The 12,974-nt window shown below is 45.4% G+C and overlaps 1 protein-coding gene across 5 annotated transcripts in view; it reads right to left on the bottom strand.

The window, feature by feature from the left end:
- Nucleotides 1-586: 586 nt before the first annotated feature.
- The window catches only part of LOC139266024 (AP-2 complex subunit mu), a 63,976-nt gene continuing 51,588 nt past the window's right edge, over nt 587-12,974 (bottom strand). For all 5 annotated transcript variants that reach the window (XM_070883790.1, XM_070883793.1, XM_070883795.1 and 2 more), the window contains exons 8-11: nt 11,858-11,993; nt 4,773-4,870; nt 3,306-3,417; nt 587-1,937 (exon numbers count right to left, since the gene is read on the bottom strand). In XM_070883790.1, the coding sequence (XP_070739891.1) occupies nt 1,803-1,937; nt 3,306-3,417; nt 4,773-4,870; nt 11,858-11,993 (481 nt within the window). In that variant the 3' untranslated portion in view covers nt 587-1,802. The remainder of the gene's footprint in view (nt 1,938-3,305; nt 3,418-4,772; nt 4,871-11,857; nt 11,994-12,974) is intronic.

Raw genomic sequence — 12,974 nt, 5'->3', positions numbered from 1 at the left:
AGTCTTTAGCTATGAGGAAAGATTGGATAGGCTGGGGTTGTTTTATTTGGAAGAGGAGGCAGAGGGCGAGACTCAATTGAGGTGTATAAAATTATAAGGGGCCTAGATACAGTGGATAGGAAGGATCTATTTCCCTTAGCAGAGAGGTCAATAACCAGAGGCATAGATTTGAAGTAATTGGCAGAAGGATTAGAGGGGATTTGAGGAGAACCTTTTTCACCCAGAGGATGTTGGGGTCTGGAACTCACTGCCTGAAAGGCAGGCAGAGGCAGAAACCCTCATCACATTTAAAAAGTACGTGGATATGCACTTAAAGTGCCATAACCTACAGGGCTACAGAGCAAGAGCTGGAAAGTGGGATTCGGCTGGATAGCTCGTTTTTGGCCGGCACGGACACAACAGGCCGTAAATTTCTATGATTGTGTGATAACTGAAGGCAAAGGGAAAAGCACAAAAGAAGACTTTGAAAAAAGCTAAAGTGAGGCAGAAATTTACTGAGGCAGTATGAGCTGAGGAGCAGAGAAAATTATAAAGCAGTATAAATTCCCCAATTCACATTTTATTTGAAGAAAAAGGTCACACAATCTTTACTGATTCTGTATGGTTTATTAAGGTGAACTGGACGATCACAAAAGTTGCCAAAGAGCGATCACACCATCAAGCAAAAGGATTTACAGGTGACAATCTTCCACATTAAGACTTTCCTTCTCTTAAAAATGGTGCAGGTTTGGGTCACTAACTGACCGGAATCGCCATCTCACACACACACACAGAGACACACACACACACACACACACACACATCCGAGGGCAGACCCGTGTAAGAATACACAACTCTCGTGCTGCAATGTAAAGTTATGTGCACCAACCAGCTCCATGGAAAGAGGGTGAACAAGTGAAAATCAGAGTGACAAAAGAGAGAGAAAACATCACAGACTGGAAGGGACCACCAGTAAACCAACTTTTTTTCTTTCAAACATTGCGTCACTCTGGTTCCAAGCTCGCTTTGTCCTTCCTGAATCAAGGTCCTGGTTGTTATGCTCGGGATTAGTTAAGATGTACGCAGCTTATTATTTCTCCTCTCAAATCAACTAACTTAATGTAGATACACCCTCGGGTCCTTCCCCAAATACTTCGGATTTTAATCATTCATGATGTCCTTGTTTACAATGCCCTCTGCCGAACACACCCCTTACCCAATGGCCGTTACTGCAAAAAGTTCTTATGATTTTGCAAAAAAATAGCCAGCCAGTGGACTGCCTCTCTCTCACCATCGCATTAACCAAAGAAAGACAAGTAGCAACGCTTTTGACAAGAAATTTTTGGTCACGAGAAATAATAATTAAAAAGACACTGCAGCAACTCAACCACAGCTCGAAGGAAGGACCAGCAGCACCTCTTGATTGCACAGAACATTCATCACAACATTGCTATCAGTACACAGTTCAATCGCTACCAGGTACGTCCAGTTACATTCTATATGCTATGGAACTACAATACATATACATAGTTGGAAAATACATTTTATGAGCTGAATGTGAAATAGGACATGGAACGGGAGCTGCTTTCAACACTGGGCATCGTCAGTGGGGGCAGTACAGTAAAAATCAACCAAAATGAGGTGAAAGCAGGATTGAGTGTCGACCGGGTCTCCCGTTGTTGGTGGTGCGGCTACAACCTTATAAATGTAGCTACTGCCGTCTCCTGGACAACGTCAAGTGCATGGTGTAGTGGCCAACAAGGAGAGAGTGTCCGATGTGTTTCAGTGGGTGCCGCGGTGGGCTGACTGGTAAAGCCCTGCTCTCAGCACCTGGTCTCGTAGATCCCGCTCCGCCCGATGTACCGCACCCATTTTATCACGTCGTGGTCGCTGTAGTTCAGCTTTGGCTCGAACACTTTCAGATACCGCACCTTCAGCCCGGATGGAGCGAACGGGACCTGCGCATGGTAACGGGAAAGGTTGGTTACGTAAAACAAGGTTGCGGTTTTTTTTTTTAAATCCAGCAAAGCTCACTTTGGCTTGCAAAGCAAGACCTTTACACCAGGCCGCTGTGATTGCAGAGGGGAACCTATAATACTTTGCAGGAAAAAGGGAATGAAAAAAAAACGAGAGATATTAAAGACAATAGCAAACGTTTTCATCAATATATTGAGAAAGAATGGTAATGGGGAAATGTGTGCCCACTAAAGACAGATTCAGGCGAGAGTCCAGAACAAGGGGACATAATCTTAAAATTAGAGCAGACCGTTCAGGGGTGATGTAAAAAAACACTTCTTCACACAAAGGTTAGTGGAAATCTGGAACTTCCCCCAAAAATGTCAATTGAAATTTCAAACCCGAGATCAATAGATTTTTGTTAAGCAAGGGTATTAAGGGTTACGGAACTAAGGTGGGCAGATGGGTCGATGGAGTTAAGATACAGATCAGCCACGATCGAAGTGAATGGCAGAACAGGCTCAAGGGGATGTATGGCCTCCTTCTGTTCCTCTGAAACTTTGAAGATGATAAGGAAATGACAGACTATTGAAGTACTTTTTATTGATTTTCCACAGTGGAAACATAGGACAATGTACAAGCGGTACAAGGGAACCTATGTTTTATTGAGAGGAACAGTGAATCTACCGCAAGTTTTTAAAAAAATGGTAATGGAGAAAGTAATGGGACTTAAGATACACAAATCTCCAGGACCTGGTGGTTTCCATCCCAGGCTATTAAAACAGGCGAGGAAACTAGTTGTAATTTTCCAAAGCTCTTTAGAGTCAGGAAAGTTGCAAATGTCACTCCATTATTTAAGCAGGGAGGAAGGGAGAAACCAGGTGGATGAAGACAGGATCAGGCTCAACTGTGCTGCTTTCCCAGATATCTTCGGCAGCATCTCCCAAACCCACAATCTCTACCACCAGAAAGACAAGGGCAGCAGGCGCATGGGAACACCATCACCTGAAAGTTCCCCTCCAAGTCACACACCATCCTGATTTGGAAATATATCGGCCGTTCCTTCATGGTCACTGGGTCAAAATCCTGGAACTCCCTCCCCAACAGCATCGTGGAAGTATCTTCACCACACGGACTGCAGCTGTTCAAGGCGGCGGCTCATCAGCACCTTCTCAAGAGCAATTAGGGATGGACAATAAATGCTGGCCTTGCCAGCGATGCTGCCATCCCAGCAACAAATAATTTTTAAAAATAGTAATAAAACACATGAGCAATGTGGAGATGCGCATCTTTACAGGGATAGAGCATAAATGTAACATTCATTAGTACTACCTTTACTTTAGTGTTCTGCAGGCCACAATCATACTTACCTCAAAGTTCATTGAGATAGGTGGACGGGCCCATTTCTTTTTGTCATTAGTGGGTAGGAGCTCGATCTCGGCACTGATCTGCGATTCCTTCATTCCTGCCATACGCTTTATCCTGCAGGGGGCAGGTAAGGGGGAGGAGGGGGAAATTCATTATTGGTAACTTTCTGCTTTCCAAATTGCATACCTTGCGTGCTACCCCAGGTTATAACACGGAAATAACAAAGCATTCCACCATGTACAGCTACACCCACCTGATGCTACATGATACTCTGGTATCTGTGACCCCAAGTTACTTTAATAGAATTGGTAAGATAGCAAGAGCTTTATTATACTCGGCTTGGCATTATAGCTCGTCATTCTAAAATGGACGAAAGCTAGCTGCCTTTGAATACTTCTACGGTAAACAGCTGATATCACTGCTGCATACCAGCATTTTCAACTGAATGTTGATTCAGCTGACCCAACACTGTCAGGCACTGTTCCTCATCTGCAGAGATGCACCGTGTGGTTTGCTTATATACAATATATTACATATATATTTATTTCAGTGCTCAATGAGGGATTTTAATACATTTTGGACACACGTCAGTATTAAGCAATCCAAGGTCGTGGGCTAGATGCCGAGCAAAGCTCCCTCTAAACTGGCCTAACAGACGAATGCCTCCGACTGCACCAGTGGGGCACTTTTCCACTTCCTACATAATGCCCGCTTTACACTGCCTTCTTCCCTGAACTTGGGGGCCATTTTGCACTGTAGGCCCATGTCCACCAGGAACCGTACTGAGAATGTTCTCAAGCTCATTTCACATGGGACTTTGGACAGTCAGCAGACCAAGAGACCTTCATTCGAACAGTCAGGGCTGAATTTGAATGCAGGCCCTTGAAGTCAAAGCCCACTGCATCACCCAGTCCAACCCGAAAAGATTTTATACAATTGCACCCATGAATATGCTAGTGACAGTCTTAATTGACAGCATACATATATTCCGTCATGGTTATTTTGTTACAGAACTAGTGGAGGCAAGTTAACACTGGATAGCTCTTCCTTGAGGACATGGGACTATGGTGCAAAACTCCTCAAATTCAGCAGAGAGATAATCCAATCAAAGGCCACAAGGAGACAAATATCCCCTGGTTCAGTAGAAGTTGGTCTCCTGATGGCCCAGTGTAGAAGGAGCTTTGGTCTACATCTACATGCTGTATCTGAGCTTGGGAGCAATGGTCCCGTTGCTGCCTGAAGCTCCCGCACAGGCTGCTTGCCTGTTTCTCAATGGAAAACGGCACATGCAGGCAAGTTGGAATGGGCCGCACACCCAAAACAAAATACAGGGAACATTGCTTGGGAGCACTGTAGGCACGGTGGCCCACATTTGGTATTTTGACAGGTTATAATCCAAACTGCTGTACCGCACTACAAATATAATAAGCCAGTATTTGAAGTTTTAAATACACTTTACGATCACTTACTTCCAAACAATTGCATTCTCACTAGCCTTGTACTTGGCTTTGCCTTTCATGCAGATGACCTGCACACCACTGGTGTTGAGCGGGGTTGGAATACGCACCTGCAGGAAAGAGCAGAAACTGTCAAGAGTAATAAACCCAAGGAGAAATTATCACAAAGTCCCAGTTATGAACTACCTTGGCTAGAATCAAGATATACCAGTCAGTCATCGATCAGATACTCGTCGGCCACCATATGTTAAAAAAATCCATGCACAGGCACCTTCAAAATGCAGTTTGGGATCTGGAATATTAGGTCCTTCATTGAAACACGTGTGAACTCATCCCTTTTTGGCGTGGAAGCAAGTCATCCTCGATACGAGGGACCGCCGATGATGATGACAAACTATCAAATTCACCATCCATTACAATTGAAGGGGAGAGATGTTGGGGGAGGGGGGGGGGCGGCGCGCCCGAGTGTGGGTGGATGGGGGGCCGAGGCGCCCAAGGCACTCGAGAGTGTGTGTGTGTGTGTGTGCTGAGTGTGGGGGGGGGGGGGGGGGGGGGGGGAGAAGGGTGATACACGAGTGTGGGGGAGGGGACGCGAGGCGTCCGAGTGTGGGTACGGGGGTGGGGGTGGGGGGGGGGGTGGGGGGAAGGAGAGAGAGAGAGAGAGAGAGAGAGAGAGAGAGAGAGAGAGAGAGAGAGAGAGAGAGAGAGAGAGAGAGACACACCAAGTACGTGTGGGGAAGGGAAAGAGACACCGAGTGTGCGTGTGTGTGTGTGTGTGTGTGTGTGTGTGTGTGTGTGTGTGTGTGTATATGTGTGTGTGGGGGGGGGGAAAGAGAGAGAGAGAGAGAGAGAGAGAGAGAGAGAGAGAGAGAGAGAGAGAGAGAGAGAGAGAGAGAGAGAGACACACACAAGTACGTGTGGGGAAGGGAAAGAGACACCGAGTGTGTGTGTGTGTGTGTGTGTGTGTGTGTGTGTGTGTGTGTGTGTATATATGTGTGTGTGGGGGGGGGGGAAAGAGAGAGAGAGAGAGAGAGAGAGAGAGAGAGAGAGAGAGAGAGAGAGAGAGAGAGAGAGGAGACACGAGTGTGTGGGGGCGGGGGGCGGCAGTGTCACAGCCTACAAACAGAAGAGAGAACATGACAAACCGACAATCTTTAGACTTTGGCGAACCTAAAAATGAATTGGAAGAAACAGAAAATAAAACGATAATGTTGGAAATCTGAAATGTAGAAAAATGTTGAAATGCAACAGATCGGTCAACATCGGGAGAGAGAACAGGTGGCCTAAAGTTTCAGGTGGAGAACTGCCGTCAGGAATGTTCTGGCAAAGAATTTACACTGAACACCAAGCCATCTGCTGGCAGATCAGCTGTGTATTTCTAGCATCATCTCTTTTTCAGTCAGAGTGAACGGATTGGACTCAAGAAGCCCATTTGCTGCCAGTTACATATTTAATCCTAAAAACACACCACTGAGCTTCCGGACACGTTTCACTTTCATGGTTTAAAAAGCAGGGCGATCGAGTGGAAGAATCCAAACAGAGCTCAGCATTGTAAACGCTGACAATGGTCAAACCATCTGGCTCCATCAAATCGAAGAAACTTTCTCTAACAGGAGCTTGAGGAAAATGAAATGCAGTGAGCAGCTCTCGGCAGGGTCTGAATTTTAAGCAAAAGAACACCATTGCAAAATAACTTCTTTCAGATCAGTCCAGATAGCCTGCTGTTTCTTCCAAACACTGACCCCCACCCCCCCCAAAGGGCTTTTCCCTTTCCAGATACAGATGCTCTTTGAGACTCCTTCAGTGGCTCAGCTGGTTAAGTCAGCGAGCAAACGGAGCCTCATTAAACTGGAAGGTCCCAGGTTCAATCCCCAGCGGGGTGGTACAGGGTCCCCTCGACACCAATTTGTGCCCCTGGTTAGTGGGCCAGTGAACATCTGTGGATGAACAGGATTAGATTCGGCTGTGGACCGCACCCAGCAGTCAAACTGTCTGCCAGCACTTGCTGCACACACCAAGAAATGGCCACTGGGATGATGTACAGGGACTCTACCCCAGCGAGAAATCCAGGAGAGAGAAGATGACCTCTGCAAATTGAGCAACAAAAAAATATATGCACTACAGTGACCATGTTCTAAATGGCACAAAATTAAGGCAGTGAGTACCAGTAATTACTGCATCACTTGAAATCTCCAGGAAATCTTTTTAGTAGAAATGGCCTAATAACGAAGAGCAGATGTTGCTATGAAAACGCCTGCAAGCTGTATCATTTGATTCTTTAAGAGCTAGAATTTTACATTTTTTTTTTATTACTTTGGTACAAACAGAATGGGTGAAGAAATTAAATCATACTGGGGATGATTACGATTTATTTACCGGCACTGACCTCACCTTAACACGCTTACTGCCCAATGTATAATTGCTCCACACAGCTCGTGTGTGCGCGTGCTGCTCAACTCTTTAAATCCCACCGATTGCCCACCTTGGTATTTCATGCTAGAAAACCCGTTTTGGTTTGTGGTCTTGACCACTTGCCACACCTGCTACAGCTGTTAGCACATTTCCTCAAATTCCAGACCCTGGCAATCCAGAGCTTGAAGCCAAAAGAATTCTGTCACTAATCATGGAATCACAGCACAGGTGGAGGCCATTCGGCCCATCGTGCCTGTGCCAGCTCTTTGAAAGAGCGATCCAATTAATCCCACTCCCCAACAGCTCTGTAAATGTTCCCCTTTCAAGATGTTTATCCAATTTCCTTTTGAAAGTTACTGTTGAATCTGCTTCCACCGCCCTTTCAGGCAACGCGTTCCAGATCACAACAACTCGCTGCGTAAATAAAGAATTCTCATCTCCCCTCTGATCCTTTTGCTGATGACCTTAAATCTGTCCCCTCTGGTCACCAACCCTCCTGCCACTGGAAACAGTTTTGCCCTATTTACTCTATCAGAAACCCTCACAATTCTGAAGAACTCTTCAATCTCCCCTTAACCTTCTCTGTTCTGAGTACAATCCCAGCCTCTCAAAGTCCCTCATCCCTGGCACTATTCCAGTAAATCCTTCTATTTTCATTTCTTATTCTCTGCTTCGTCCCATTTGAATCTCAAGAGCCTGGAAGTATAGAAAGGCCTGTTTTTGCCTCACTGGTCGATCCAACCTAAATCCAAACACTGAGATCACAATGTAAAAATAGGAACGCAGATCTGAACTTTGCAAATGGACCTAAAACTGCACAGAATGCACCTACACCCTCCACGATGGCAAATGATTACAGTCTTGAAAGAAAGAAGTTGGAACTATTTTCGTAGCAAGTCCCCTCAATAATCAATGGAGATGGAGAAGGGATGTCACATTCAGATAGCTGTAAACCTCTGTCCTCTTGCCCGGTCCTGAAAGCACCGAAACGATCTGGTTCCTTGCAACTTTATGGTTGAGTCTAGATATTAAGTGTTGCAAAGATTACTTGGCTGTAACAGTTAACCTAGTTAACCACCAATTTTGATCCTTACTGACTTTTAAATAACGTATTTTTCATCAGAGGTTGATGGACAAGGGTCAGCAAGAGAAATGACGGGCGATTCTTTACTCTCTCATCGAGGGAGGCTCAGACAAACTGTAGTGGCCCAACAGATTGAGAGTCAGACTAATCAACTATAGCAAGCATCACAGCCCTGCCACAACACTTCCCTTGGGTCCAATCGTGCATATACACCCTGTGTGTATATTTAAGATCCAAGCATTATATAAACTCAGTAATCCAGGAAGATAATAGGGGCAAAATATTGCGGATGCTAGAAATCTGAAACAGAAAATGCTGGAAATGCTCAGGTCAGGTAGAGGGAAACAGAGTTAACGTTTCTGGTCAATGACCTTTCATCAGAATTGGAAAAAGTTAGAGATGTAAGTTTTAAGCAAGTGCAGAGGCAGGGTAAGGGGGAAGGGGGAAAAGAACAAAAGGGAAGGTGTGAGATCAAATGACAAAAGGGATGATGGTGAAAGGCAAAAGGAGATGGTAATGTGACAAGTAAAGAAACAAAAGATGGGTCTAGAGGAGGCGTAAATGGGAATGGCAGAATCATCAACTTCGGTCTGAAAAAGTGGGGCCAGAGGTTATGATCTGAAATTGTTGAACTCAATGTTGAGTCCGAAAGGCTGTGAAGTGCCTAATTGAAAGATGAGGTGCTGTTCCTCGAGCTTCATTGGAACAGTGAACAAGGAGGCTGAGGATGGAGATTCAGAGTGGAGCGGAGAATGAAAGCAACAGGCGACAGAAGCTCGGGGACACGCTTGCGGACTGAATGGAGGAACGCAAAGCGATCACCCAATTTACGTTTGGTTTCCCCATTGTAGAGACGACCATATCGTGAGCAGCGAATACAGTATTGAAAGTACAGGTTGGACCTCTCTAGTCCTGGATTCTCTGGTCCGGAAGCATATGTGGTTTGGTTTTGGCATTGGTTTCCTGCGCTTCCTGGCTCTCAGGTGATCAATGTGCAACTGCTGCTTTGCGTGGATGGCGTCCCGGTTTCCCGCGCTTCCTGGCTCTCGGTGTTCATTGCTGCAGAGAGAGTGAGCGAGGCCCAAGTTTCGCAGCCGGAGCGTGGCAGAGACATTCAGGAGCCCAGGCGCTGTCTACTCGTGCAGGTATGTCTAGGCTCGCCATGACCTCCCGTGGTTCGGAAAATTCTCTGTTCAGGCACTGGTGAGGTCCCAGATTGACAGACCAGAGAGGTCCAACCTGTACAAGTAAACGGCTGTTTCACTGGGCAGGAGTGTTTGGGGCCTGGGACCGTGGGAAGGGAGGAGGTAAAAGGGCAGGTGTTCAGAGTTAATGCACTAGAGGGAGCTTCAATGGGCTGAATGACACTTTCTCACCCCTGATCTTATGGGCGAAGCTGACCGCACAGCAGTAAGACGAAGAGCAGCATTCAGGACAGCTGTACATAGATTTGCCGAGTCCAGGCAACGTGGACAGTCCCAGGAGCACGGGCTCAATCTGTAAACCGGGGGTGCTGCCAAGAAACAGAAACTGTCTGTCGCCCTTTCGATTCCCGACTGTCGGCATATGGAACCAATAACTTTTATGGAGACTGAGTGAAGTCAAATCGTCGAGAGCTGCCAAGCGCACTTGGATGTACGCTAGACATTCAGGATTAAAGAGCGTGGCTAGTGTTACCACAGCCAGTTCATGGCTCAAGAACAACCAAGAACAATCAGCTGTTCAATTTAAACACAATTACAGTGGGATTACGCTCCTTCCGTATTGTAAACGTCTGATTTTATGATTCTAAAGTAGCTTTCCTGAAACGCTTTATTCTGCAGCAAATCAAACACGATTGCATCCCACAATTAATCTTCAGCGTGAACTCCTCAAAATCATGACACACAAGCAAAATTACCCAATGACCAAATCAAGTATCCGCTCCGGCTGAGGGTTATAAATACTTGCATTTATACAGTGCTTGATCACTTTGAAATGCAAAGACAGCAGCAACATCGACCAACAGCGACAGGGTGAATGATCTTGCTTCTTCTCTTGTCAAAAATCAAACTTTGTTCACAGTAATTGACAATATTGTTTCACTGTCTCCAGCGGACTCTGTTCTTTGATACTATTGGTGAGGGAGTATAGAATCATACAGCACAGAAGGCTTTTCCACCCATCGTGCCTCTTTGAAAGAGCTATCCAATTAATTCCATTCCTCTTGCTCTTTCCTCATTCCCCTTTGAAAGTTATGATTGAATCTACTTCCACCGCTCGCTCAACAGATTCCAGATCATAACGCTGCATAAAGAAAGCTCATCTCCCCTCTGGCTCTTTTGCCAATTACCTTAAACCTGTGTCCTCTGGTCACCTACCCTCCTGTCACTGGAAACAGTTTCTCCCGATTTACTCCATTAAAACCCCTCACAATTTTGGAAACCTCTTAATCTTTCCTTAACCTTCCCTAACAGAGAACAAGCCCAGTTTCTCCACCTAACTGAAGTCCCTCATTCATGGTACCATTTCTAGTAAATCTCCTCTGCACCCTCTCCAAGGCCATGACATCCTTCCTAAATTGGAAGCCCATTAATTAAAATAATGTTGGACAAAACACCAGGAGAACTCCCCAATATGGATCATATAACAAAGGAGAGAAATACTTGCATTTTTTCAGCACCATTCATGTCCTTACAACATCGCAAAGTGAGTCACAAGCAACAAATTACTTTTGAAGTGTAGCAGCTGTTTGTAGACAAACGTGACAGCCAATTTGCAAAGTCCCACAAACAGCAGAGAGTATGACCAGTTACGATCCCACACCTAGCTCCGAGTCAGAAGGTTGTAGGTTCAAGCCCCATTTGAGACTTGAGCGCAAAAATCTAGGCCAACACTCTTGTGCAATGCTGAGGGAGTGCCGCACTGTCGGAGGTGCACTCTTGCAGATGAGATGTTACACCAAGGTCCCATCTGCCTGCTCAGATGGGCGTAAAAGATACCATGGCACTATTCAAAGAGCAGCAGCATTCGCCCAATATTCCTCAACCATCACTTAAAAAAGCTGATAATCTGGTAGATTTTTTGCACTGCTGTTTGTGGGAGCTTGCTGTATGCAAATTGGCTGCCACCTTTCCTACAACAGTTACTACACTTCAAAAGCATTTAATTGGATGTAAAGTGCTTTGGAAAATCCTGTGGTCATGAAAGGCACAATATTCTTTTATTATCTATTCTGACATTAAGTGAAGGATAAATGTTGGCGTGGATACGGCAATAGTTTACATCCGACTGAATGGGCAGATGAGTTGGAGCCTCGGTTTAATGTCTCACCCAGGGATGCAGTACTCTTTCAGTGCTACAGTAACATGTCAGCCTAGACTGTGTGCTCTGGTTTTGTAGTGAGGCTTGAATGCCCGATCTTCTGACCAAGGCAAGTGTGACAACATTATAGGATGATGAAAAATGGACAAAGCTTGCCCTGATTGACAGAGTGAGCTGGATTTATATTTTGTGCTTCAGTGAAAAGATCAACTCCTAGCTGCCCAGAGCTTGTAAGGAAGTCCACGAAGGGACGAACAAAACCTGGAGACAACACTGAAAATGTTCGGAATTCCCTTACCTCTATCTTCTGAGCCAGCAGGGATGGTTTGAAGTTTGATTTAATCACAACTTTCACTTCAAGTTTAGTGCGACCGACTTCTCTGACCAACGGGATCACACGGAATGGCAAGATGATATCTTTAGTGGTTCGGTACCTGCAGAAAACATTTCAACCTTTAACGGGTCAAAATAAACACATACAGTACTGTTTTCTCCTCTTGACCCTGCCCTCAAAAGGTTTGGTGATGTTAGTTCTCTAAATCTCAGAGTCTTGAAGCAAAAACACCCATTCCCTTGCTCCATTCCCAAAACCTAATTTGTGATACCAATCCCCATCGCCTTAGAGTTACTGTCGCGAGAGCAAAGTGTGGCTGGCGAAGGCCAATAATGTCGGCCAGAAATCCACCAGATCGATTTCTTTCTATCGTTGCCAGTGGAGGCAGTAACTCGAATCACTCGATAGGTGGTTAGATACGGTGATGGGGTGGGGAAGGGATCGTGGATCTCTACAGAACAGTAGCCAAAATGAGCCAAATGGCCAAACTCATTTGTACTGGTCCTCGTTATTCTGGCTGTGGGTGGATTGAGCGCCTCTGCATGAGAGAGCTTGACAAGGTGAATGCAGAGAGGATGTTTCCACTGATAGGGGAGACTAGAACTAGGGGGCATAATCTTAGAATAAGGGGCCGTCAATTTAAAACTGAGATGAGGAGGAATTTCTTCTCAGAGGGTTGTAAATCTGTGGAATTCGCTGCCTCAGAGAGCTGTGGAAGCTGTTTCATTGAATCAATTTAAGACAGAGATAGACAGTTTCTTAACCGATAAGGGAATAAGGGGTTATGGGATGCGGGCAGGGAAGTGGACCCGACTCCATGATCAGATCAGCCATGGCCTACTCCTGGCTCCTATTTATTTTCTTATACATCGCTATAAAAGGCAGGATGTACATCTTATGTTCCTGTCACAGAGGGACAGCTTCAATATTGGAACTTACCAGCGATAGACTATGAACCAAAGTTTGCTAAGTAGTGCTGTAATCTTACATTGTTGAGGTTAACTATTACTAGTTGAAGCCTAGCTGATGCGGTGATATTTTGATACCTGCTTGATCAGCACCCCATCCACCATTTTATAAA

Source organism: Pristiophorus japonicus, chromosome 6 (genome assembly GCF_044704955.1).
Source record: "Pristiophorus japonicus isolate sPriJap1 chromosome 6, sPriJap1.hap1, whole genome shotgun sequence".
In the NCBI taxonomy this organism is placed as follows: domain Eukaryota; kingdom Metazoa; phylum Chordata; class Chondrichthyes; family Pristiophoridae; genus Pristiophorus; species Pristiophorus japonicus.
Note: the sequence above shows the minus strand (reverse complement) of the source record. Positions and strands in the feature narration are given on the sequence as shown.